The sequence below is a fragment of the Manihot esculenta genome, chromosome 8 (genome assembly GCF_001659605.2).
Source record: "Manihot esculenta cultivar AM560-2 chromosome 8, M.esculenta_v8, whole genome shotgun sequence".
In the NCBI taxonomy this organism is placed as follows: domain Eukaryota; kingdom Viridiplantae; phylum Streptophyta; class Magnoliopsida; order Malpighiales; family Euphorbiaceae; genus Manihot; species Manihot esculenta.
In genome coordinates, this window is record NC_035168.2 from 34,277,198 (window position 1) to 34,304,746 (window position 27,549).

Sequence of the window (27,549 nt, forward strand, 5' to 3'; positions counted from 1 at the left end):
AAAGACGAGTCAGTCTCACATGCCAACCTTTTCATTTCTTTTTATCTCATGGCCTCCTCTTCTATTACAAACAAAACCGAAACTAACCCCACCAAAAGTTTCCAAACTAACAAGTGAGTTGTTGTGCGAGGATCACACTGTTTATGATAATTCCATTCTATTTAATTGATTTTTGATGATCTGATATCTAGAAAAAAATAGGGTTTTGACATGTGAATGAGTTTGATTTCTATTTTTTTCGTGTACCATTTTTTTTTCTCTTTTATTATTTTGCGATGTGTAACCATTATTTTGCTATAGAATCTTAGTGTTACCATACAAGCCTGTAAGAACGGACGCACAATTTCTCTCTCCAGCATCAGGCGACCATTTAATTTTTTTTTGCATTTTCTCTGGTAGGATCCTGAATATGGGATCTAGTATCCGTGGGTTTAACTGACGGCCGGAACCGGACCCTTTTTTTCTGTTGAGCTCAAGACCTACCTGATTAGACCTTCTGAAGTGGGCCTTGAGCTAATTTCGAATTAGCACTTTTGAGCGATAATTGAAGTTAGGCCAGCCTTTTTTGTTGTAAGTTTGTCTCGAATAAGAGTATCCAAAATCCATGACTTATAATTTTCTTTTTATTTTTAAAAATGATATGACACTCATAATAAAATTAAACAAATCTATTATTTAGAATCGAAAAATTAAATAATATAGTGTCAAGCCATTATAGATTATGTGACAAGTTATCACCCAATTCAAATCATTCATTAGTCTTAAACGACTGAGTAAACACTTAAAAATTTTTCATTTAAAAAAATGGAACCATATAATTTTTTCTTTCAAAATAAATTCTCCTAAACAGAGTCTACATTCGAAAACATTGTGGGAAGGGAAAGCATAAACCGGAAGGACAATGACTATGGAGGAGTTTCCTGTGAAAAATAAAAAGGAAAGTTTGAGAAAAATTTTATTGTATAAATTGATAAGCATCCAATTGAAAAAAAAAAAAATTGGTGCATGGGGGGAAGGAATAATTGGGAAGGGGATCACCAATTTCCTTCATGTGCACATTGGTTGACTTATGCCAGAGCTTAAAAGAATAATCCTTATTTTAAATTGGACTCTCAGTGCCGAATCTATTATTTATTTTTTTAATTTAAATGTGAGAAAGACCACCACACAACTCCAAGTCATAAATATTCTCCAATTGATTTGCTGTGTTCTTTAGGGTTTTCTGTCCACATCTCCATTTTCAAATCTCAAATGCTCAGCTGCCACTCAATATATATATACAAACACAACCTAATGTGATGCTTAAAGGACATTCAAACTCTGGAGTGGACAACTTTGTCTCAAATATTCTCCTTTATCCAACACTGCATGCATTTGAATTATGATTCTGACTTTGATTTTAAAATAATTATTTAATCTTATCTACAAAGTAATAAATATATTCAACTCTTCAAAAAATTATTTATTAATTTTCAAAAATATATTTAAATATTTTTTATATATTAAAAAATTTATTAATTAATTTAATTAGTTAAATATAAAAAAATAAAATACTAATTAATATATATTTTTTAAATTTTAAAAATTAACGAATGAGTTTAATCAAATAAAAAACTATATAATAAAATATATAATGACTAAAATTAATTAATAAATTTTTAAAAATATTATGGATATTTTAATAGTATTTTTTAAAATTATGACTAACTAATGAATTTAAATTGTAATTTTTTTTTTAAAACAACCTTTTAAAATCGTTTAAAAAGAAAATTTTATCTCGATGTACAAAAACTTTTTGAAATACATATGAAAAGGAATTAAGAAACACTACGAAGTGTAATAATGATGGAAGTGGAGCATGGTGGTCCAAGGTGAACAGGAATCCTTTAATCTGTCCCATGCTGCTGCTTGCTACACTTGCAAATTTACTGGCTTTGCCCATTGCCACTCAACCTCAAAGGAATAATTTTTAGAGGCAAACTGGATAAAATCGTCCAACTAATCAAATGAATAAGGGTAGTTTTGGACGTGCATAGGGCTTGCATGAAAATTACTTCACAGTTTCAGGTCGAATACTCATTTATCGAATTCATATAAATTTATAAAATTTAATATATTCAATTTAAATAAGAATTTTTTTCTGTCTTCTTTATCATATGGGCCTATAAATTCCCCCCCACAAAGGTTTGATTTCTCGCTTCAGTGCTTTAAACAAACTCTTAGCTAGCTCTCTCTCTCTCTCCTGAGCTTACCGTCTTGTTCTCTAGGTCTTCAAAGACATCATTTGAATTTCTCAAATGGGTAGTTGTACTTGTACACTGTTTCAGCTTCTTGTTCTTCTATCAATCATTTTAGCACCCACTAATGCAAACGAAGAAGGTGACTAGATTTTCTTTCTTTCTTTCTTTATAGTTGATTGTTTTGTGGTTTCCTTGAATATTTAATCTGTTCACTGCATGAACAGGAGACGCTCTGTATGCGTTAAGAAGAGCAGTGAAGGACCCAGGGCTTGTTCTGCAAAGCTGGGATCCGACCTTGGTGGATCCATGCACTTGGTTCCACGTCACCTGTGACAGCGACAATCGGGTTACCCGTCTGTAAGCTTCATTTTCTATCTTCTTCTTCTTCTCTTCTAAGGCCCTTTCTGCTACTGTTGGTCATCTCTTATCTTTAGTAGACAAGACACTGATCCATCATCTAATGTAAATAATTAAATAATTTGTGAAGTAATAAGTGTCATAATTTGATAAACTGCAGAGACCTTGGGAACGCAAAACTGTTGGGTAATCTAGTACCTGAGCTTGGGAAACTCCAGCGTCTACAGTACTTGTAAGCACATGACTAAACTTGTACTATACTCCTAATTGGTTGTAAATAATTCTTGAAGGTTGTCTTAATGATACGGACAAAGTAAACATCCTTAAAATAATTGAGTTTTTTTTTTTTAATTTATAAATTTTGAATTACATCATTTATTATAATAACCATTAACCTATAAGCCTGTATGAATGAATGAATTCTAAATGAATTATGTTCATTTATTACCGGAGTCTAAAATAAAAAATAAAGAACAACTCATTAATCAAACGAGTTTAGTTGAGAAGCTCGTACACATGCACCATCACCATCACCATCTCATCACATAGCTCTTACGGATATGGGGTTAATTTACAGAGTTGTGTACGGAATTTTTGTAATTTTGTTTGATAAGAGTACAAGTCCCATGTGGCTGAAAGCAACTGCCGATTACAGTGTGGTTATATGTATGATTAAATTGAGTTGCCTTCCAAGGAGAGCTTATGGATTGATCATTCCAGATTTCACATTATTTATAGAATATATGCTCGTTGAGCTTATATATGACTAAGGATTTGATCAAAATTACTTTGATTTTAATAAAGGCACAATCAAAAAAAGAAAACATCAAGAGTTGGTTGGTTTTGTGTGTATTGTGAAGGGAACTATACATGAATGAGCTGGTGGGTCCTATGCCAAAGGAGCTTGGAAATCTGAAGAGCTTGGTGAGCTTGGACCTCTATCACAACAATCTTACTGGGTCAATTCCTGCTTCCATCTCCAAGCTTTCCAGTCTCAAATTCCTGTAAGGCTTCTTCTCACTCCTTTCAATTATTCGCCACTGGTTGCTATTGACAGTTCCTTCACGCTTTTAACGTAAACCTTGGTCTGGTTTTGGCTGATGGCTGATGGGTCACGTTATGGCCATGCAGGAGACTGAACGGTAACAGACTGAGTGGAAGGATACCAAGGGAACTAACAAAACTGGGAAACCTCAAGATCCTGTAACTCAACTTCTAAACCCCATATTGCCCTTTTGTCCTTTCTACGAATTCTTTTTTTTTGTTTTTGTCAAAAGGTAAAACCTTTCTACGAATGCTTTGCCTGTTTTTAATTGATTTGTTTTTGCAGTGACGTGTCAGACAATGATTTGTGTGGCACAATCCCCACCTCTGGTTCCTTCTGTAAGTTCTCGGAGGAAAGGTGACTAAAACCAGAATTTCGCATCTTAACATAAGCTTCGGTTCTCTTTCTTCATATCTTTTACAATTTTCCTTTTTCATTTGCGGGTTTTTCTTGTTTGGATGCAGTTTTGTAAATAACCCTAGACTGGAAGGCCCAGAACTGATGGGATTTGTGAGATATGTAGGAGGAGGAAGCTGTTAACAATGCATCGAGATGGTGTCGTTTCCAATTCCATATATTAGACTCTTTATATGGGAATGGCTCCTGTAGGCTGTAGCTTTACTCCTAGACCATTGGTCGTCACAAACCTTTTACTAAGAAAACGACTTTATGTAGAGGGAAGAATCTCCAATGTTTGGCTGTCACTCTCAGATAGCTGTATTTCATTTTGCCTTTTAACTCGTGGAGGATTAGATATTCCCCGGTCCTCGATAATGTCCCTGCTTTTGGACTACTAACTAATACTACAAAGATTAAAGATTGTCCCTGCATATTTCCATCTTATGATTTTTGTACATAATTGTTTCAAAATATTTTTTTTTTTCATATTAATTACCTATTATAACCCTATCTAATTTTACTTTATTTTCAAAATAATCTCTTAATAATTATTTTTTTTTAAATGAGAATTCAATTAATAATAATTTTATTATTTTAACAAAAACTAATTGCTCTATTTTATATTAGAGATGAATATAGTTAAAAAGTTAATAGAAAAATGTCATTAAACTAAAATAAATATCATTTTTTTAATCTATCTAAAAAATAAAATGAACAAAAAGGAGAGTTGTAATACCCAGTTCTTAGTGAAATTGAGATCTCTCTTATTACACAATTAGTGACAACAATTACATGAAATAACTGTGGAGGCAATCACAGAAATTGAATACTGATTCCTACAGCTTGTCTAGAATATGTTGCCGTCGAAAGATTGGAACCAAACATTTCAACGACAAGAAATTGCCAATTAACTCTTCAACAATACCTCTTGACAGTGAAGACAGGTAGGAGAGTAATGATGCCAATTTACTTTCACAATCTGGACAGCAAAATGAATGTTAAACAATAAACAGGTGCCCTCCCTAAATAAACGTAGGGGAGATTATGAATTATTTCCTGCTATTTCAATGAAACAACTTGGGTTCCTAAGAAATCGTGCCGAGCGATTCCTCCACGGCTACTATAGCAGCTCAAGAAATTAATTAGGTAGTTCATATATCGCTTTCATATATAAGCTGCAAAAAGAAAAAAGGCAATTAAAATGCAAAGGAGCATCAATCACCAAGCTTCTCTCTCATATATGAGAAATACTTAGATACTTTATTATAGAGGAAATCTTCCCTACATTCGACAAATATCATATAATGCATATTGGTAGCCTTATATTTTCTACGTGTATAAATATTTTGGTTCTGAGTTAAAATTTTTAGTTTAGAATTAAGAATGTTATTTTGTAAAAATTCAATTGAATTATTTTATTACAAATTGAATCATTTTAAACAAGATTATAATGAGACAACAATAATTTCTAAAGAACAGTACTACTTAAGAAAACTTGTTCATGTAATCGGTGGAGGAATATGAGGATCGTCCCACAATCCTCATAGAGAGCGAGGGAGAGATTAGAAGGCCCCCAACACTGGTGTGCAGTGTGCTTCACCATACATGGATAAATTCCTTATTTTCCTTTTCCTTCAGAAGGATCAACAAATGATAAATTGGTATATGTCAATCTGCCAGCAGAAGATCAATTGCACGGCGACACTGATCTTAGATAGAATAGGAAGGAGCAGCGAGAACAATGAATTTGGCTATTAATTATTTGGGAAAATACAAAATTTTTTCAACGATGAAACATCAAGGCAATTATTCAATTAATTCATGCCAAGCGCTCATTATAAAAATTAAAAATGCATTAGCAGAAGAAAAAAAATGCTAAACGAAAATGGAAGACAGATTATATTCACATATCTGCAACGCACCTACTTGACATGGGGGGAGAATCTCAAATGCCCAACTTTTAGTTGCTGAAAACAAAATTAAGCCCGCAACGGATAAAATCAATCTGCACCTGTACCCATCAAGCATGTTATTAGGAACAGAAAAATGCTACACCAGTCCAGGATACAAATAGAGCTGGAAAGGTGGGGGGTAGAACTAATGATAAACTTCATAAATATTTGGTTTCTTGTGCTAGTTTGTGCATGTGCCGACATGCGCCTCCGGGTGTGTGTGTGTGCGCGTGCATGAAAGACCAACGAATTTATCCACCCATAAAAGAGGGAACAAAAAATGATGAGATGAAAAAATACACTCAACTAAAATTTCCTACTATAACTTCTTCTCACCAAATAAGGAACGAACAACTTCCCACATCAAAATACAGAATTCACATAATTAATAGTGCTAACCAAGAACCCATCACTTCCAAACAACCAGTGACATAAATATCTGAGTAAAGCATTTTGCCGTCCAAAATGTCTTGAGAGGGCAATTAATCTATGCGCCTGCGGCCTCAGCTTCTTGCTACTGATCTAAAGAGTGCTTTGCTCATGTCACGGGTTTCAGATACAAACTCATGTCTGCTATGTCACATTCGTAGTTTGCTATCTTCCATACCTTCATGTTTTGTTATCTTTTCCTTTGTACTTGAGGAATCCCATCCAAGCAACTGTTTTTGTTCCAACATTAAGCACAGTAGGGTAATGTGGAGTGGCTGAGATTGCTGCCTTAACAGCATACCAGCTATAGTTTGCACATGGGCTTTGGCAGATTGCATGGAGTAAAATATCTTCTATAGCATCCCTAACAAGAAGCTGAAATAGGTCCGTGACTTAAAAGATTGGGCAACTGGGGTATCTTGAGGAGCACTGAAGACGAAGTCCAAGGTAATAAACAAGTTCCATTCCCTCATACCTATCCACATAAACAGAGGAGGATAGAATAGAAAATTGTCTTTCCTTGAACAACTATTTCAGCTATTCCCACCATCAATCACAAATGAATGAACTTTGATTGGACATTTGTCAACTCATTTCATAACTATCTTATTCATATATATCATGATGTTGGCATTTTGGTAAGTATAAAAATATTTACAACATCAATACAGAAACGGTTTTCCATTCAGAATGACTGGCTAATATTTTTTTTTCCAGCTCACGACAGAATTTTCCAAGCCCTCCCCATAGAATATTTTTCATGCACATTGAGCAACATTATTGGCATCACTAAACCTGAAAGGTGTAAGGTTAGTTTTTGGAAATGCTAGCCCCTTCCAATTACCAAAACAAGAACCCTCCTCTGCCAGGCATATATCTTAGCAAAATTTATCTCAAACTATATGACATACAAAAGCACCAGATTCCGCATTACCTCTGATTTGAATAGCCTGATTGACATCCTTGGAAACAGTTAATCATGGTTGGATGTTTGATAAAGATACTGGTGTTAAAGGAGGAGAGACCTTAGCTTGAGGCATCTCTGAATTCTGAGTAGTTTCCAGGGGCTTAGAGATATTCATTGCCATTGCTCTAAAACTGCTGGATGGTATGGAGAAACTGCGAGATACAACATGGGAAGGTGTTGGCAGTGGAGATGCTGAATTTGACACCAACGATTTACCTCTAGGATGCATGTGACCTTTGGGCGCCAATAGCGATGAATGAACAGCCAAAGGCCTTGAAGATTTTGGGGTTGAACTGGATGGCGGCCTAGGAAGCTCATGAAGTTCACTTATTTTAGGAGAGGACACAAAAGTAGGGGAAGCTGTTGGAGATACCTTAGGAGATACTTTAGGAGAAGAAGGTAGTTGCACTGTTGGGTTCTGAAAAAGGGATCCCGAGAATGATCCAGGAGGCTCCGTGTTAACTGGTTTTGTAGGCCATGACTTACTTGGAATAGGACCCGAGAAAGAAAATCTTTTGATTTTCTTGGAATCTAACCTTGAAATCAAGAGCCCCTCAGCCAAAGGAGGAGGTAATTGAGTGGAAGCAGTATTTTTGTTGCTTTTCCTGAGCACTGAATGTGCATTTTTAACAGTGGATCCACAAAATTTATCATCTCCGGTTAATTTTTCACATTTTTTTTGTTCTAGAGGGGATGAATGCCACAAATTGTGCCCACTCAAACCTGTCTTTAAATTTTGATGAACTTGACTACCTGTTGCTGTAGTGTTCGAGCTCTTTGGCTCAACTGGGGTAGGCAGTACGTATGTGTTGAGCCTTCTGGAAGATGATGGCTGCATCTGTTTCAACCTTTCAGCTGGATCAGATTTATTTTCAGCAAAAAGAGGTGCTGACTGGCTTATTTTCCTGTTTTCTCCTTTAAAAGAAAAAGATTTCTCATATCTGCTATCAAGACTTTCCTGCACACATGCCCAACAGAAGAATAAATCTCACTGTTACAGAAACCTCAATGTTAAAAACTGCTTCAATGCACTATATCAAGTGTCTTAAGGAAGTAAAAAAAAAAAGTGCAAATCTGTGAGTAATCTCACTCACAGACCCATAACTTCAGGAATATTTGAGATGACATATACGTCAATCTGAAAGGAAGACACCCTATTATCTGATAACAGAAAACTTTGAGGGGGTACATTATGATTTGTATGCATTCATCCATGCAATATAGTTTATTTACATTCTCAATCATTGGATCAACTATTAGATTTCAAGGCAATCCAGTTTATTACTGTTCAAGTACATGAGAATTGAGATGAACTTAGAAAATCCAGTTAGAAAGATTAGATCACCCTATTCATTAACTGGTTTGCTCATGCATAAGTGCAGGTCCTTGTTCATGCTGAGCACATGAAACAATAAAGCAAGTTTCTTCACCTTTGCGACATGTAAAGTTGCAGCTTGGGGAAATGTAACATCCATCATATCCAACTGCACAAATTGTTAAACAGTACAATGAAGTCCAAATAGTTGTGTTAAAAAGTTATGAATCGAGAGATTACCATGAAAAGCAAGACCAAACATGTGGCTGTCATGCACAGACAGCAATATAAAATGTGCACCAGGAACTAAAATTTTCTAAGAGAGATAGTTGAGACTAAATTGCCATAAAACTGCATTTTACCTCATACATTTCTCTAGTTCCACACGTTTATTCAGCAAAACCTTCATTTGTTGCAAGCTAATGCAATAGCGTCATAGGCATGACATGTAATATGGGTTTTTGAGTACAAGTATCTACGCCATTGCTAAAACTTGGAATAAAAGAAAAGAGAAGAGAAAATGACAACAAGGATATACGTGTTTGCTACCAATAGCCTACATCCAGAAACATGAAACTCACTTGTGTTAACTTTATACATGAGAGTCCATATTTAGGACAAAAGACATATGACACACATGGCATCTTAACAATAAACCATAAATCGGTCCTTTGTATATGCATTAACCAAATCATTGATTTTCTTATTATCACGAGATTCCTTAATATGATCTTAACTTGTGCATGCCATGGAGTTATCATAAATATGGATAATTGAATAGAACCACAATGCTCATTTGTGCTGATAATTGGGTAGAAATGAAGAAATAGATGAAAGGAGAAGAAAGAGATAAGATAGGGCTGAAACCATGAAGAAATAATAGAAAGAAGATTTGAGGTAAAAGAAGCTTTAGACAGTGAGAAGAGGTATCAGCAGATGAAAATTTGTAAAGTCACAGCACTCAGAACTGTCAACAACAAATAGAAACATCAAGCAAAAGCAACACACAGACCAAATAGCAATGCATAGGAAGCAGAAATTGAATTTTTGAGACCAATGGAAACAGAAGCAGGAGAGGTGAGTTTCTTGATCAGCTATTACCTCCATTGAGTTTTGTTCTGTAGAAACAACATCTCGTTCCTGGTCATTCTGTCCACGGTCAAAACTTAATTCCCCGTCATCAGGTGCGTCATAGGTATCATCATCTTCATCATTGTCACCATCAACATCATCTCTGTCATCATCTTCAAGTCCAGTGAAGTGGTAATCTATATGTTGCTGTTCAGTGACTAATTTCACATGTGGCTCAAGTTCTTCAAGAGATTTAAGAGCCTTCTTGAAAAAGCACAACTGCTTTCAAGATGAAAGGAGAAAATGTAAAAAATCATCCAGAAGGACCACAAAAAAAGGTTTGAAGAAGAAGAAGAAAAAACCTGAGCAGCATGGTGCCGTGCTGCCTGTGTAAGAAGACTTCGAGATTGTCCCTGCTTCAGGGATTTCAGACGGAAAAAGAATAAGGTTGTCTCCTCATCATATTCATCATGAGCTGCCTGTAACTGCTGCAAAGAAAAAGTCTCTGCTTTCCCACTTCTTCCCCTTCCTTTTTCTCTTTGCCTCATTATCATGTATTCATACGCATTCCTGGAGATCAAACAAGAGGATTAGAAAAGATACACACAAAAACACACACGTTATGGTCATGTGGCATGTGGATGTGAATGTGCAGAGGCATTAAGCTTAGCATCAACCTTTTCTCCTCACATTGTCGCTTCATGTCCTGCGTAAGTAGAAGAATAAAATTAGCTGACTGTCGTTAGGTAGAACCCTAACAGATCTGGATCTCAGTGACAGTTACCAGAATAGAGAAGAAAAGAAGAGTGATAGGGAGGGGGAGAGAGAGAGACTCGAAAAAGAAATAGGAAAGAGAACGTAGACTGTTATTGATCATAATAGTCCACCATAGGCTGCAATGCCTGTATTTCTATAATAACAGCTGGAATAACTGTTCCCACCAAATCAAATACATTCCCTTAACTACCTTTCAGCTTATCTTCCAAACTACTACTACTTTTATCTAGACCTCTTATATGCGACAACTGTTTCTTTAGTAAAAAGGCCTGAACGAAACAAGTAGAGGATATTGAAGCAAGAGAATTTGAAATCAGGAAAATCTTGAGTAGTTAGCATGATAGAAATTCTAATAAAGAAACTAAGCATTGGTAGGAAAAAGCATCTGAAGCAAAAAAAAAAAAAAAAGGGTTATGACAAGCAGATATCAAACTCCAGCAAGCCTTGACAATTATAAATTTAAGGGGAAGGAGTGACTTTCCAGATGTTTGGAAGAGTGAATTTTCCAGATGTTTGAAAAAGTTTCAACAATATGCTCCCATGATGTTCAGCCAGCCTAAAATTTTCTAAAGTTTTTTCCAAGAGTCCCAATGCTTTTTGGATGTCCACCAAGATTCAACAAAAATGTTAGTGCCAACGAACATAACAAAAGGAGGAATAAACAATCTTTTGAGCACCACGCTAATTATCCTCTCAAAAATTAACCAAAGTGAAGGACATTCACTAGTTGAACTACTCGCGAGTCACAACACATGCTGCTCCTTACTGGCTTCCCTTAAACCAAAAGAAACAAGCCACCCGAGATTGCAAGCTCATACTAGTCATTTGGAAGTTGGAACTCACTAAAAAAACATAAAGATCTTTTTGGAGTTTGTTATTTCTCATCTTAATGAATTTGTAATAAAATAATCCATTTAGTTGCACTTCCCCATACAAAACTCCAGGCTAATCATACTTCCCACCTTAAGCTGTCCCAGCTTCCACAAATTTGATCTCAAATTCTAATGTTTAAACTCATCCTGAATATCTATCACGAACCTAATTCAAAGTTGTGAGAAAAATATCAAGATACATAGTAAATTTAGCAAAAATTTCATGGGAAAGTCAATATGCTCAATTATTTAAGGAAAAATGAAGAAATAGAAAAAAAAATAAAGAAAATAAAAAGAATAAAAAAAAAAAGAAAACAGACAAAAAAATTATAATAAAGATGAAAGGACGATCAAATAGGTAACTGCTGAACACTTTAAAATTTATGCATGGACAAACACCATTTTTACTCACCAGCAACTAATTGGAAAAATATCGAAGAATCCAGAAACAAACCTCAACAGTTTGAAGTTCATTGATAAGAGATTCTGATGGGATTGTAATTGTCTGGAATATGTGAGAACGCTGAGACATAAAAGCCCACATTTCATTACCAAGCCACATGATACAATTAATGGCAGCTTAGTCATGACAAGGACTCACATAGCTATCAACAAGCTTCTGGAGTTCAAACTGCACTTTTCCCAGCATCAGTAATACTTTACCTGCAAGGGAACAGAAAGACTTCAGCTTCTGTCTCTTTTTCTAATACCCACCATTATGAATACAATAAACCAATATAACTGGCATGCATCACTTTGCATCAAAGGTAGTGAATTAAGAACCAAATATTAAATAATATCTAAAGTTGGCATGAATCAATGACCATACTATTATGATAAAGGGAATTTGAAACATCATTCTCAGTCAACAGAGATGCAAAGGCAAGTTAACTTGCCAATAATAGATGCATAAACTGAAATAGACAAAATGCTATTCGGAAACTCTATCTTTACCTAGAGAAATCTGATAATTTGTTGAATTATGATTTCCAAAGTGCAAATTAAAAGAAAATATAAGAGAAAAATTCACAACGATGAATGATAGGAACAACTTGGTCTCTATATTTTTCATGCAAATAAGCATGTTGGAAAAACAACTGGTAAAAAGATGGTACATAGTTTATATGTTTGCTGCAGATGCATCATGAGCTATTGAAGATCATCTGTAACACAAGCATTATGATAGTCACCAAAAGAAGTCTCTGATAACATATTTTTGTTGATCTTATAAAACTAACATTATGCAAATAAATCTGCCAACACATGTGCACACTTGCATATTTTCTTACCACTTTCTTCATCATCATTCAATGAAGTTTTCTCCAGAAGACACGCACCCATTTCATGCAATGATTCTGAGAATTCTGAGAACAAATGAAATTACATAAATACATTCTATAAATGTCAACCCAATAAAGTTGAGGAACTTGATGTTTAAATGACCATGCAAAAGCTCCAACTAAAATACTGTAAGGCCAACCAAGCATCTGACTTTAAAACAGTTTCACTTATTAAAATATCAGTTTTCAGAAACAAATTCTATGATTGAGGGCAAAACAAAAGGTAAAGCTTCAAAATATTAGGCATGAATACATTGGGGGTAAATATCCAATAAATATAATGGAATACATAAAATGACTAACCAACCACAAGTCCACAACTAGTTTAAAATGTAAGGAAAACTTCAATTTCAAAAAATATAGAGACATAATCAACAATACTGAGCTACACATCTAGCTTTGTTGTTGATAGAGAACTTATGGCTTGTTGGTGATATAGTACTCATCCTTTGTTCATACACAAAATAATATTGTCATGAACTAGAAAATTCCATGTGCATTAGCACAGGATACTTAAATTTCAACTGCCCTTCACTTCAAGAGAGAAGAACTTCCTCTTGTCTCTCTCATCCTTTCTTTTATGTTGGGTATTTTACAATGTAAAATTGGCTTTGCATCTTTGATCATGATTTGATGATTTGTGCTTGTCTGAAACATCTAGTTTGTTTTTCTGGTCCAAATGCCATCACGGAGATGTCAAAAAAGGATTAAAAAAATCAATGCTGCTAAAGGTTAAACATCAAGACAAAAATATAACAACAATAGTTTATTGTTATTTGCTTTTCCAGATTGATTGATTATGTGCAAAGACATAGTGCAAGAAATTCAAGGTAAAAAAGAGAAAAGCATATGAAAATGGTACCATATGCACTATTAGCAGTTGCTGCAGCCGCAGAAAGTAAGCTATCATAGCAATTCCTAATGTCCTGCATATCCTAAGGAAATAGAAAAGCAGCTACATTACAGGAATTGAGTGGATAATCACACAAAAAACAATAGGACTTCATAATGGGATTTATCAAAAGCATAGATATAAAGTTGCTAGCTTTAATTATCATTACGTACAAGCTTAACCATCCAATCTAATAGTTCCTATCCAATAGTTCCCAATAATGGTTAATTAAAGCAATCATAGGCCAATTTAGTTAAAATATAATTAGGAACATAACTCAATAAAAGGAGTGAGAAACCAATGATTTAAATACTTTTCGTATATGCCATGGTCATCATATTAGTCTCAGACAGAAAGAAAACTCTACTTCAGTAACCGAACAAAAATTGTTACGTCTGAACAAATCACATAATACTGATTAGCCAAGAAATTTCTTTACAATAAAATCTAAATTTTGTTTAGGTGTCTTCCTTTGCTCGCACAAAGAGTGACAGCCAACGTCGAGTTTGGCTGCTCAGAAATCCGTGGAAATAGCAAGAAATGGCAGTTTGGAGATCTAAACTCTGTTTTGGCTAAATGTGCGTGTGTGTGCGTGAGAGAGAGAGAGAGAGGTGAACCTTAGAAGCCTGAGCAAGTTCATCAGAGGGAGGCGAAGGGCGAATATCTCTTCGGCTCTTGTAATCACCATAGCGAAGTGCGAACCCTCGCAATTTCCTGAGAGATGTCTTCATATTGTCTCGCGGAGGTTTCCTTTCTGAGAGAAGAGATGAGCAGAGAGAATCCGATTGAACAGAAGAAATAAACTATGACGAAGAAGAAGAAGAAATGATGGAGAAGCTAAAATAGGAAGGAATTATTATGAAATAATCAAATGCCAATATCTTCCTAAACCTACATACATTCTCTCTTTCTCCTCTCAGGCTACGTCACCAGCCAATATAACACCCCAGACATTAAAATCTTACCATTTTATTTCTAGATTTTTATATATAAAAAAAAAAATCTCTAATTCTCCTGTATGCATAAACTGAATTATTTTCTCGAGGAAAAAAAAGTGGATTTTTTTTTATTTTTGTTTATCGACTTCTCTTTTATTTTCCATTTTTTATTTATTTTCTTTTTTTTTTTTTACGTAGACTTACAAAGCTTATTAAAATTTATGGGCTATGGCTCAAGAGACAAATCAAACCGTCAAACAACAAACCAACATGCATCCTAGTTCATAGCATCATGAGACAGAAGGCCAACCCAAAAGTTCAACCCAGTCCCCACCGAAAATGCTTGGATAATCCACTATCCTGTATTGCCAATGAGCACCGCCAAACAGAACCTCGCAGGAGACGAAGGCCGTCTAACCATCAGAGACCCACTTGGCACCCAACAGCCATTGTAAAGCCGCCCAAGAAATCAACCAAGCGACAAAACATCCAAAAAATTTAACTACAAACCCAAAAAAATAACTCAACCCAATGATGAAAAACAGAAAAAATCCAAAAGCTCCGGTTGCACGAACGAAGATTGCCAAGACCACTACCTACAGACAATTAACCATAGGCTTTTCCTATTATGTTGATAAATAAATAAATTGATTAACCATTTATTTAAAAATTATTTGAACACTAATAAAAACATAAAAAAGATGTACACCACAAAGTAATTTTGAAGTATTATTAATAAAATTCTTAAATTTTTTAAATTAAAAAAAATGCTTTTAAACATAATTTTTTAGATTTTATAAATAAATTTTTTATTAAATTTTTAATTTAAGAACTATTTAATATAAAAATATATAATATGATGTGTAGAATTTTATAATATAAATCATAAATTCAAACATTTTAAAATTCTTAAAAACTCGGAAGCTAACGGTTTATTGCACTTTAATGAATGATCGTGAAAGGAGAAAAAATAATTATTCTTTAATCTAGGAATAGAGAGCAGAAGAGTAAGATTTGACTAACTTTTATTTTTTTTTGAAATAGACAACTTTGTTTAGTCTTACACAATATCTCTAATTTGTCGTCTAATCGGGGCTGTGACCTTTGCTTCTGTCTAGCTTTTTCATTTTTTCATGCAATTATATTTTATGAAGACTCTATTCTGACATGTAAATTACACCAAGTTTTTTAAGCAGAAAAAGTGACGGTCTAATCCAAAATCATCTGAATGACTCTTCGTCTGTTATTTAATATTTATATTTAAAAAATAAATATAATATTTATATTTAAGATACTAAAGTTAATATATTATTTATATTTAATAAAAGAAAAATATACATTTAACAATTTAAATATAATACAATTATAGTAAACTAATTAAAATTTAATTACGTTAGATTTAATACAAATATAATTCTAATTTATTACATTCGAAATTGTATGAAAAAAATAAGTTTTATTATTATAAAATTCAATACTTATATGAGATTTACGTATAATAAATATTTATTTATCATAAAACGAAAAATGTTTAGATTAGTTGATACTTCTTGAAATAAAAAAGATATGAGAAAAAATTAATCTATTATTGATTTGCCAAATCAACTTTATGTAGGTTTACATAACTGTCTAAATTAGAAATTAATATAAAATAAATCAAATCAAAAATAAATAAGAATATCCCTTAAAAATAAGGATTTATTTAACTGAAACATAGTCAAATCTTAATAATTCCTCTTTTAAATTGAATATTTAAAGCTATCGATTTATAACTGATTTAGAACATACTCCTACAAGCTCTCATAACTTTATGAAAATATCCAACTTGAGTGGTTTAGTCATCACATCAACCAATTATTCCAATGTAGCACAATAAACCATCTCTATTGCACCTTCTTTAGTGAGCTCCCGTAAGAAATGAAAACGCACATCTATAGCTTACTACATGCCTGCATTATTGGGTTCTTTGAAAGCTTGATTGCCGAACTATTATCACAATGAAGAACAATTATTTTGTCTTAATTTTATTTTAGTTTTTTCGAAACTCTTTTCAACCAAACAGCTTGGCAAGCACAAGAAGCAGCTGCAATAAATTCAACTTCTATAGTTGATAGATTGACCACCATCTATTTTTTTTAAGGACCAAGACATTGCTCTTGAACTCAATAGAAACACATAATCTTGAAGTGTTTTTTCTGTCTTCCAAATTTTTTTGCATAATTACTTTTACTATAAGCAATAAGTTCCTCATTTCCTCCCTTTCTATAAAAAATCTCAAAGTTAATTGTTCCCTTCAAATATCTCAACACCCTTTTTGCTGCTTGTAAATGAAGTTGAGTGGGATTTTCTATATACCTGCTAATCAGACTTACCACTAACATCATATCCGGCTGAGTTTCTATGAGTGCATAAGACTACCAACAATTTATTTATAGTAAGTCTTATCCACTTTGACACCATTCTCATCTTTTACAAGCTTAGAACAAGGAACAATAGGATTATGAACAGAGTTACTATTATCCATTCCAAATTTTTTTTTTTCAAAATATCCAAAGCATACTTTCCTTGACTAATGAAAATGTCACTTGAGCTTGGTGAAATTTCCAAGCCCGAAAATAGCTCATTTTTCCAAGATCTGTCATATCAAACTCATTCTTCATGGAGTTTTTAAAATCTACAAATACAAGTCATTATTTCCGGTAAAAATGATATCATCAACATACAGGCCAACAATCAAAACTTTACTATTTGCTTCTCTTTTAAGAATAAAATATGCTCATAATCACACTTAGCAAGACCTTTCATGAAGTAGGCTCCTATACGACTGTACCAGGCACGCATAGTTTGTTTAAGCTCGTAAAGTGTCTTTTTAAGCTTATAAAACTTCTGCTCTTCTCCTTTTTGTACAGACTCACAAGGTTGTTCCATAAAAACATTATCATTCAAGTCTCCATGTTAAAATGCAGATTTCATGTCCAGCTAGAAAATAGGCCAACCTTTTTGAGCTACAAGAGCTATTACCAATCGAAGTGTCTCCATTCGTGCCACGGGTGCAAATACTTCATTATAGTCTACCCCTTATTGTTGGGTATACCCTTTAACAACAAATCTGGTTTTGTATTTATTCATTTCTCCATTTTTATCAAATTTAGTTTTATAAACCCATTTAACACCAATTATTTTTGTTCCTTTTGGTAAATCCATTAATTTCCACGTGTCATTCTTCTTTATTGTTGCCATTTCTGCATCCATAGCTTGTTTTCAGTTTTCATTTTTTATGGCTTCTTCAAAATGACTAGGATTAGCAATGGCACTTGCAAACACAACCACAACAGCATTGTCAGAAAACCCTTCACCTGAGTAAGAAGATTGATCATTCACCTCTATATCACTAGAATCAGGTTCACTGTCTCCAACAGCTGCAATAAGATGAGTTTTTGCATCATCTTTAAACCCTTCTTCATTATCATCACACTCCAAATCAAGTCCACCGACTTCTTCATGTTTTTTATCCCATTCCCAATTCTTGCCTTCTTCAAACACGACACCACAACCTATAATGATCCATTTTGAAATTGGATCATAAATACGATAAGCCTTTGATTCTTCACTTACTCCCAATAAAACAAAGCACAAACTCTTATTATCCAACTCAGTTCTTTTATTATCTGCAACATGAACATGAGAAATACAACAAATAACTCTAAAGCACTCAACTGAGGGTTTGACTCCACTTCATGCTTCATCTGGTGTTTGATTCTTTACTGCCAAGGTTGGACTTCGATTAAAAACATGTGTTGTCCAATTAACAGCTTTAGGCCAAAAAGTTTTTGAAACTTTCTTTTTTGAAATCATGCTGCAAACTATATTCATAATGGTCCTATTCTCTCGCTCTGCGACTCCGTTTTGTTGCGACGAATATATAGTTATCAGTTGTCTTTTTATACCATTTTCATTACAAAAATTAGCAAATTATTGTGATGTAAATTTCCCTCCTCTATATGTGCATAAGACTTTAAGAAACTTATTTGTTTCTTTTTCAACATTAGCCTTAAATCCTTTGAAAATAATAAGAGCTTCTGACTTCTTATTCAAAAAACAAACCCTTAATTTTTTGCTAAAATCATCAATAAAAGTGAGCAAATACCTCTTGTTTATGTTAGAAATCGGCTTGATTGGTCCACAAATATTAGCATGGACTAATTCCAAAATTTGTGTAGCTCTCCAATTGCTCCTTTTAGAAAATGAGTCTCTGTGTTGTTTACCCACTAAACAATCATTGCATAGCTTCAACGGAGTATTGATCTGTGGCAAACTATGCACCATATCCTTTTGTCGAAGAAGTTGTAAGTCTTGAAAGCTTAGGTGTCCATATCGACAATGCCAAAGTTGTATAGTATCTCAATAATTGTGTTGAAAGCAAATGCTATAGGCTGGGATATAGCATTAAGTTTAAACATTCGATTATAAGACATTGTTGTATCCATAATCAAGCCTTTATCTTAATGATACACCTTGCACTTGTTACGCTGAAATATAATGGCTAGACCTTTTTCTTGCAGTTGCCTAATACTTAGCAAATTATTCTTCAATTCATAAACATAGAAGACATTTGTGATGGTCTGCATTAATCCACGTATTATCAGTCTTATATTACCTTTGCTTTTGATGATCAAGCTGAGATTATTGCCCAACTTCATAGAATTTCTGAAATTTTCATCAAGGTCAAAGAAATATTCCTTCTTTCCACACATATGATTGTTGCAACCAGAATCAAGAAACCATGTATCTTATTTGTTGGCCACATTTGTATTTGTATACACCATCAACAACATCTCTTGTGCTTCAGCAAAATTAGCCTTCTTCTGTGAACACTCCTATTGAAAATGTCCAAACTTATGACAACAAAAGCATTATACTATTGATTCATCAAAATGTTGTATGTCTCTTCCTCTTCAATGGCCACATCGTCCATTACCACGACCTCTTCCTCCATATTCATATCCATGAGAAGTTTTTAAGGCATGCTCTTCATCGGTTTGAGAACTCAGACATTATTCATGCACAAGCAAGCTACTTTCCTGCTCATCAATGTTTAGCGTGCTCGTGTCCTTGGATTCTTCAATGGAACAAACATCATAATTAAACTTAAGAGTCATGGACCTTAGAATTTTCTCAACATTAGCAACATCTCCCTTGTCCTCAACATTTGCTTTCATTTTATTAGCAATGGAAAGAGTTCGAGCAATGTATTCATTCACAGTCTCTCATGTTTTCATATGGAGAATTTCAAACTCTTTGCAAAGAGCTTACAACTGTGCTTGTTTAACTCTAGTTGTACCCTGATATTTTTGCTTCAATGAATCCCATATATCCTTTGTTGTATCCTTTTTTAGAATCATCTCCAAAATAGAACGGTTTAGTGCTTGAAACAGAAAATTCTTTACCTTTAAGTCTTTCAACTTTTGGTCTTCCGGTGTCTTCTTTTGTGTAGCTGTCAGATCTTCTTCTACTGCAACATGGACTACATTCTCCACACTAAGCTCCAATACTCTTTTGAGCACAGAAAGTTTTCTATGGGCATTAACCAATGATCATAGTGACCATCAAATATTGGAATGGTTGGTTGAATAAAAGAAGAGGATTTTGTTGTCATGTTAAAAGGAAACAAAGAAAAACTAAGAAGGTTGCTACTTCTAACCTCGTGTAATACTCGACTAAACTCCGACATTGAAATTTTAACTTTTCAACGGAATCTTTGTTGAAATTCAAAATTTCAAAACTGGAATCTTTAGGAGGTAAAATGGAATTTTTAAAAAATGAATTTGAAGCTTTTTAAATTGTGTTTAAAGACCGAGAGAGATTTTCAAGTCATCAAGGTTCGATCGCTGAACATAAGCTGGCAGACCCAACTATAAAAGGGCCTCAATCCGATTTTGAAAGAAATTCTTCTTTCTTCTTCTTGGCAGAGATAAGTCTAAGGCCCTTTAGTGATTTTTGCTTTAGTTTTTTTCAAATCCTTTATAAATTCATGAGTTTTACCTTTTGTTTTGAGGAATCAAGATTTGATTTTTAAGTTCTAGCTTTTGGGATCCTCGGAATCCATCCCTTTTTCTGCTCCAAAATCCTTTCTTTATGGTTGTGGTTGTGTTCCTTCAAAGAGATAAGTTGGTTTTCTCGAAACTCTTTGTTTTTGGGCTCAATGTGAGTTGTGTATAGTTGGATTTGTTGATATAAGAACACATGCAAAGGGTTGTGTCTTTCTCTTCTTTCATATGTGAATTTGAATGTTTATGTGATGAATGGTTTGCATGTTGGTGTTTTGGCGTACCTAGAGTTGTTTGGAACTTTTTAAGTTAATGATAACTATTTTGTTTGTCGTTAAGCTGTTGCATGTGAGTTTTATCACGTTTTGGTAGCTATGGGTTTAAGGCAGAATCAGGTTCTACCTTGCTGAAGAATCCAGGTTCGGCCGCCGAAGCAAGGTTCGACCGCTGAACCTGACTGTGGAGGCAGCCTTTTGGCCACCTAACTTGCCTCCGAAGGTTTGATCTTCGGATCTGTGAGGGGACTTTAAGCCATCGAACCTACTGCTAAAAGTCCCTTTGTACAGCCTTTCTCAGCTTGTTTTCATGTGTGTTATTGTATGTTCACTACAAAAAAAACAGACTATCAGCGACGGATTTAGCGATAGAAATTATTTCTATCGGAAAAAAAATTTAGCGACGGAATCAGCGACGAATCAACGACAAATATTTTATTTTTATATTTTCGACGGATTTGTGACGGATTTTAAAAATATTAGCGATGAAATTTATTCCGTCGTTAATCCGTCAAAAAATGCAAAGAATATAAAAAAAAACCCTAATCATCTCTTTCATCCTCTCTTTTAATTTCAGCCGCCCTCTTCCTCTCCTCTCCTCTCCTCTCCTCTCCTCTCCTCAATGCCACAACACCCACCTTCTTGCCGCAATCGCCACCGTTGATCCCACTACTGTCGTCGCTGCTGGACGCTCCTGTCGCCGTTGCCGGACGCTCCTCTCGCCGCCACAGCCGTTGCCGCTGCCACTTGCCACCGCTGCCACTTCCTATCAGGTAAGTGTCTAGTTTGAGTTTGAGTTGAGTTTCTTTTCTATGATATCATTGGAATTTTGAGTTTTAGTTTCTGAATATGTTATGATATAGTGAAAATATAATTGATTTAGTTATAAATTTGTATTAATCAAAATATATCTTTAGTTTTAGTTATTATATTCCAAAAAAATTATTGAAGTTGGTCAAGACTTGAGTTGGCTGAACTCAAAAGAAACAATGATATGGCAATAAAAGTTCCAGGGGAATTTTATATGACAATCAATTGCCTTAATTTCTTAGCAATTTTTTAAAAAAAAAAAAAGAGTAAGGGAAAGAAGGTGAAAATATCCAACCTAGGAATTTTATTCAATGGAAGTACAGTGGTTTTTGAGGCAAATAACTCTACAAATAAATTTGCTCTACTTAACTAACTTTTTGAGGCAAATTTTAGATTCTAAAATAAGTAATTCTTGATAATATATTTGCTTTATGAAAGCTACATATAAAAAATGATATATATATATGTAATAAATCACAGAACTTTATTAGCTAGGCTTCATAATAACTGATAATTCTTATTTGGAAAGAAACTTCAAATAATTAACCGGTTGGTCTTTTTCTTAGGCAAAATAATATTTGGATGTAATTTTAATTAGCAAAATAATATTTGATATTGACTGATCAACAGCAGTTGCTGCTGAGTGCAGCACAGCAGCAAGCATGCTGCACAGCAACAAGCATGCTGTTGTGCCTTGCTGCACAGCAGCAGTAGTTGCTGCTGAGTGCAGCAAGCATGCTGCACAGCAGCAAGCTTGTGCTGCAAAACTTAATTTAATTGAATGGTGAAAATAAAATTAAAATTACACTTTCATGGCTAAACAAGTAAATTCAAAAATACTAAATCAACATAGTAATATAGCTTAATTTAAAAAATACTATGATCATAAAAAAAATCTTAAAAGGTAGAGGTTAATTGATATTTAAAAAATACTATAATACCCGGCTAGACTCCGGTATCGGAATTCCTACCTTCCGGTGGAATCTCGGATGTCGGAGACCTCTAGAAGGGTAAAACCATGTTTTCATAAAATGTTTTAATGTGTTTTATGGTTTTAAGTAAAAAGAAAATGAGTTTTTGCATGAAAAGAACCATTGGAGGAAAACTCAGGTTCGGCCGCCGAAACTCAAGTTCGGCCGCTGTAACGACCCGAAAATCAGACCGCTACCGGCGCTAGGATCCGGGTCGGCTTAAGGCCGCCAAGACCCGTAGCAAGCCTGACATACATCCTGAAAACCTGTTTAATCCCATACATGATCAACAACATACATAAAAATTTAAAACTTTTCTTTCATACACCCAACTCAACCTGAGCATGCACTGTACATAGCCATAATCATAATCATGATCCCTCTGTGGGATCCCATCAATGCCCCAATGGGCGATACATCATAAGATGAGTTGGCTTTCATGAACATTATAAAATATCTAAGATCATGTATTAAAAGGGACACCTCATACATAAAGTCAAGCACAGACTTTAATCCTCAATATCATTACATGACTGAAACTGTACTTTTACATAACATTAATACATTTATCATGTCCACACTATCTATTACATACACAAGACTTCATTATTCTTGTAAACCTCCTGGTCTACCCTGTACCTGCAATCCTGGGGAAATTGGGAGAGGGGTGAGCTACTAGAGCCCAGTGAGCAGAATAATAAAAACATTTAAAACATATGATAACATGAAATGCATCACATCACAGCTAATCACATCAAGGATGAACCTGTCACCAATAGCCCTCTACATGGTCCAACTGTGCCAGAACGTAGAATGGGTCCTGGTCTTTCCCTTACATATCATAACATAACAGTGTCCAACTGTGCCAGAACGTAGAATGGGTCCTGGTCTTTCCCTTACATAGTACCAGCGAACGTAGAATGGGTCCCACTGGTCTTACATTCCGTACCGTACATATCACATCGTCATATCATAGATCGAGGGCTATGGATCATCCAACATTCATCCACATCAACATTTAAAATATGCAATGCAACATATTCGTGAATTCTAATGCAAGCAACCTAATTCATCACATGGCATTCATGATGCATGATCATGCTCAATCCTTACAATTGATTTGCTTAAAAACATAAAGGGTTATTCCACTCACCTCTGGATAGCTCTGACCAGACACTGGGGCAACAGACTCACTGCTGGGGTCCTCGGTTCCTCGGGTCCAAACCTACACAGGTGGACTCAAATGAGGGACCAAACATACATGAACATAACTCTAAACTATTCCCCAAAAACCCCCTAAAACATCATGGAATAATCATAGAAAAACATGCAAGAAAGGGCTGGACAGGGCACTTTCGGCGACAGGTTCGGCGGCCGAAAGTCCCTCCAGAGCCGAAAGTCAGGCAGGTTTGGCGGCACCTTCGGCGGCCGAAACTCCCAGACAGAGGCGAAACTCATGCATGTTCGGCGGCACTTTCGGCGGCCGAAACTCCCAGACAGAGACGAAAGTCTCCTTTCGGGGGCAAGCTTCGGCAGCCGAAGGCTGCCTCCACAAGCACGTTCGGTGGCCGAAAGTTCCTTCGGCTGCCGAACCTGGTTTCTCCCAGAATGGCAGAAACTCAGCTCCCTTATGCATTTATGCCTCCAATCTCAACCAAACATGTATAAACCTATTCTACAACACTCATACACAACCATACAAGTTCCTAGGGGCATCAACTAACTAAAACCCCATCTAAAACACATCAAACATACATTTGCAAGCCACATTGTTCAAAATCACATCAAAAACCCATAAGCTCATCATAAGCTACACATGCATTTTCTACCCCATGAACTTGCATAAAACTTGTTTAAAACATAATGTAAGCTAGAGATCGACTCTTACCTCTTGAAGATCGAGGGTGGAGGCGATCTAACTTGGAGTTGGAAGAGATTTGAACCTCAAAGCTCCAAAACTTGCTCAAAACTCGGAAATCTTCAAAACAAGATGAAAACTAATGAAAAACTTGAAAGATCTGAAGGAAAAGACTCAAGATCGGTGAGGGGCGGCGGAGAACTCACCTTGGCCGGAAATGGGGAAAAAGCTCGCCCGTTTTCGGCTAAGGGACCCTTTTATAGTGGCTGGCCAGGCCACGTTCGGGGGCCGAACGTGCCTCCGCATGCATGCCATGTTCGACAGCCGAACTTGAGGTTCGGCGGCCGAACCTGGACTTTCCTCACTTATGCTTTCGGGGGCCTAAAGGCGCTCCCGAAGGCATGCATGTTCAACGGCCGAACTTGAGGTTCGGCGGCCGAACCTGAGTTTTCCTTTAAGGTTGTTTTTATGCAAAAACTCATTTCCATTTTACTTAAAACTATGAAATACCTTAAAACATTTTATGAAAACATGATTCTACCCTACTAGAGGCTTCCGACATCCGAGATTCCACCGAACGGTAGGAATTCCAATACCGGAGTCTAGCCGGGTATTACATTCTCCCCCCCTTAAGAACTTTCGTCCCCGAATGTTCCTCAACTAGCACATAGCATGGCATAAAACATAACATACATACATACATACATAGCACATAAACACATAGAGATCTAACCTTAAAAGAGATGAGGGTACTGCTGGAGCATAGACTCCCGTGTCTCCCAAGTGCATTCTTCCAAATTGTGGTGGTTCCACAGGACTTTCACCATTGGGATTTCCTTGTTTCTTAACTTTCTGATCTGGGTGTCTATGATCCGTACTGGCTGTTCAACATAGGTGAGATCCTCTTGGACCTCCACATCAGGCTCACTAAGAACCTTGCTCGGATCTGACACAAACTTCCTCAACATTGAAACATGGAAAACCGGATGGATTCTTTCCATTGAAGCAGGTAAATCCAGCTTGTACGACACATTCCCAATCTTTTGCAAGATTTCAAAGGGTCCGATGTATCGTGGGGCTAGTTTACCTTTCTTCCCAAAGCGAACCACTCCTTTCATAGGAGACACCTTGAGCAATACCAGATCCCCCTCCTGAAACTCTAACTGCCTTCTGCGGATGTCTGCATAACTCTTCTGTCTGCTTGCAGCAGTCTTGATCCTTTCTCTGATTATGGGTACTACCCTGCTGGTAATCTCTACTAGCTCAGGCCCTGCCAAGGCCTTTTCTCCAACCTCTTCCCAGCAAACAGGTGATCTGCACTTCCTTCCATATAAAGCTTCATATGGAGCCATCCCGATGCTAGCATGATGGCTGTTATTGTAGGCAAACTCCACCAAAGGTAGATGCTGCCTCCAAGAACCGCCAAAGTCCAGCACACACATTCTGAGCATATCTTCTATGGTCTGGATGGTCCTTTCTGACTGTCCATCAGTCTGGGGGTGGAAGGCAGTACTGAAATCCAACCTAGTACCCATGGCATTCTGCAGACTCCGCCAAAATCTGGAGGTGAACTGGAGCCCTCTATCTGACACTATCAAAACAGGAACCCCATGCAGCCTGACGATCTCATCAACGTACACCTGCACCAACTTGTCCACAGAATAGCCACTCCTGACAGGGATGAAGTGAGCAGCTTTGGTGAGTCTGTCCACAATCACCCATATGGAGTCCAATCTGTTGGACGCCACCGGTAGCCCCACTACGAAGTCCATAGCTATATTTTCCCATTTCCACTCTGGAATAGGTAGCGGGTTAAGCATTCCAGCCGGCTTCTGATGTTCCAGCTTCACCCTCTGACACACTTCGCAGGCTGACACAAACTGTGCCACTTCTTTCTTCATAGCCGGCCACCAATAAACCTTCTTTAGGTCTTGATACATCTTGGTGGCCCCGGGGTGAATGTTGTATCTTGCATTATGAGCCTCTCTCATAATGTCTCCTTTTAGCCCTATGTCATATGGTACACATAGTCTGCTCCCATAGCGGAGGATCCCCTTGCTGTCGAATCTGAACTCACTATCATTGCCTGACTGAACAGTCCTGGCAATCTTTACTAACTCCGGGTCCTCATGCTGTTTCTGAGCCACCTGCTCCAGAAACACGGGTGCCACTCTCATCTAGGCCACCAAGGCACCTGTACCAGACAACTCCATCTGTAGACCTTCCTCAATGAGCTTGTAGAACTCCTTCACCACTGGCCTCCTCTCTGCCGATATGTGGGATAAACTGCCGAGTGATTTCCGGCTTAAGGCGTCTGCCACAACATTTGCCTTACCCGGATGGTACTGAATCTTGCAATCATAGTCACTCAACAGCTCTACCCACCTTCTCTGTCTCAAGTTCAAATCTCTTTGACTCAGGATGTACTGTAGGCTCTTATGATCTATAAAGATCTCACATTTTACCCCATAGAGGTAGTGCCTCCACATCTTGAGTGCAAAGATTACTGCTGCCATCTCCAGGTCATGTGTGGGGTAATTCAACTCATGCTTCTTCAGCTGCCTAGAAGCATAAGCGATCACCCTCTCATTCTGCATTAATACACAACCCAGTCCCACACGGGATGCATCACAAAAGACTGTAAAGTCCTCATCACTAGATGGCAGAGCTAAAACTGGTGCTGAAGTCAACCTCTTCTTAAGCTCTTCAAAACTCTCTTCGCACTGGTCGGTCCACACAAACTTCTGATTCTTCCTGGTTAACCTGGTCAGAGGAGCTGCAATCTTTGAGAAGTCCTGAACGAACCTCCTGTAGTAACCTGCCAAACCCAAGAAACTTCTAATCTCTGTCACTGAAGTGGGTCTAGGCCAGTTAGCCACAGCTTCTACCTTCTTGGGGTCTACCTCTATTCCATTTTCTGACACAACATGCCCCAAGAATGAAATGCTCCTCAGCCAGAATTCACACTTAGAGAACTTGGCATACAAGTCATGT

At 36.2% G+C, this 27,549-nt stretch overlaps 2 protein-coding genes across 15 annotated transcripts; one reads left to right on the top strand and one right to left on the bottom strand.

Annotated features, from left to right (window-relative positions):
- Nucleotides 1-2,182: 2,182 nt before the first annotated feature.
- LOC110620510 (leucine-rich repeat protein 1) lies at nt 2,183-4,472 on the top strand. Of its 2 annotated transcripts, none has more exons than XM_021764282.2 (7): nt 2,183-2,379; nt 2,465-2,597; nt 2,758-2,829; nt 3,458-3,601; nt 3,729-3,800; nt 3,928-3,999; nt 4,107-4,472. In XM_021764282.2, exons 1-7 carry the CDS (start codon nt 2,298-2,300, stop codon nt 4,180-4,182), a joined length of 651 nt encoding a protein of 216 aa, XP_021619974.1. In that variant the 5' UTR covers nt 2,183-2,297; the 3' UTR covers nt 4,183-4,472. The 2 variants fall into 2 exon arrangements, with proteins under 2 accessions (XP_021619974.1, XP_043814775.1); XM_043958840.1 differs by having other exon boundaries at nt 2,206-2,301.
- Nucleotides 4,473-4,766: 294 nt separating this feature from the next.
- On the bottom strand, nt 4,767-14,599 carry LOC110621128 (uncharacterized protein At2g33490). 13 transcript variants are annotated; one of them, XR_002488917.2, is made up of 12 exons: nt 14,274-14,599; nt 13,627-13,699; nt 12,714-12,788; nt 12,026-12,087; nt 11,879-11,947; nt 10,453-10,481; nt 10,138-10,345; nt 9,806-10,054; nt 8,820-8,873; nt 7,357-8,347; nt 5,968-6,052; nt 4,767-5,216 (listed from the first exon to the last, which is right to left on the bottom strand). XR_002488917.2 is itself a non-coding variant. In XM_021765218.2 (11 exons), exons 1-10 carry the CDS (start codon nt 14,385-14,387, stop codon nt 7,400-7,402), a joined length of 1,881 nt encoding a protein of 626 aa, XP_021620910.1. In that variant the 5' UTR covers nt 14,388-14,599; the 3' UTR covers nt 4,767-6,052; nt 7,357-7,399. The 13 variants fall into 13 exon arrangements, 2 of the variants coding, with proteins under 2 accessions (XP_021620910.1, XP_043815098.1); XR_002488919.2 differs by having other exon boundaries at nt 4,767-5,020; nt 5,964-6,052; XR_002488916.2 differs by having other exon boundaries at nt 5,964-6,052.
- Between the last annotated feature and the right edge of the window lie 12,950 nt (nt 14,600-27,549).

Excerpts from the sequence above, each read along its gene's own strand:
- LOC110620510 (XM_021764282.2), top strand. The coding sequence starts at position 2,298 with ATGGGTAGTTGTACTTGTACACTGTTTCAGCTTCTTGTTCTTCTATCA. Across the intron at positions 3,801-3,927 it reads CTGGGAAACCTCAAGATCCT|TGACGTGTCAGACAATGATT; the intron begins GTAACTCAACTT and ends TTGTTTTTGCAG. Across the intron at positions 4,000-4,106 it reads TGTAAGTTCTCGGAGGAAAG|TTTTGTAAATAACCCTAGAC; the intron begins GTGACTAAAACC and ends GTTTGGATGCAG.
- LOC110621128 (XM_021765218.2), bottom strand. The coding sequence starts at position 14,387 with ATGAAGACATCTCTCAGGAAATTGCGAGGGTTCGCACTTCGCTATGGT. Across the intron at positions 11,948-12,025 it reads AGAAGCTTGTTGATAGCTAT|CGTTCTCACATATTCCAGAC; the intron begins GTGAGTCCTTGT and ends TTTATGTCTCAG. Across the intron at positions 8,348-8,819 it reads CAACTTTACATGTCGCAAAG|GAAAGTCTTGATAGCAGATA; the intron begins GTGAAGAAACTT and ends GCATGTGTGCAG.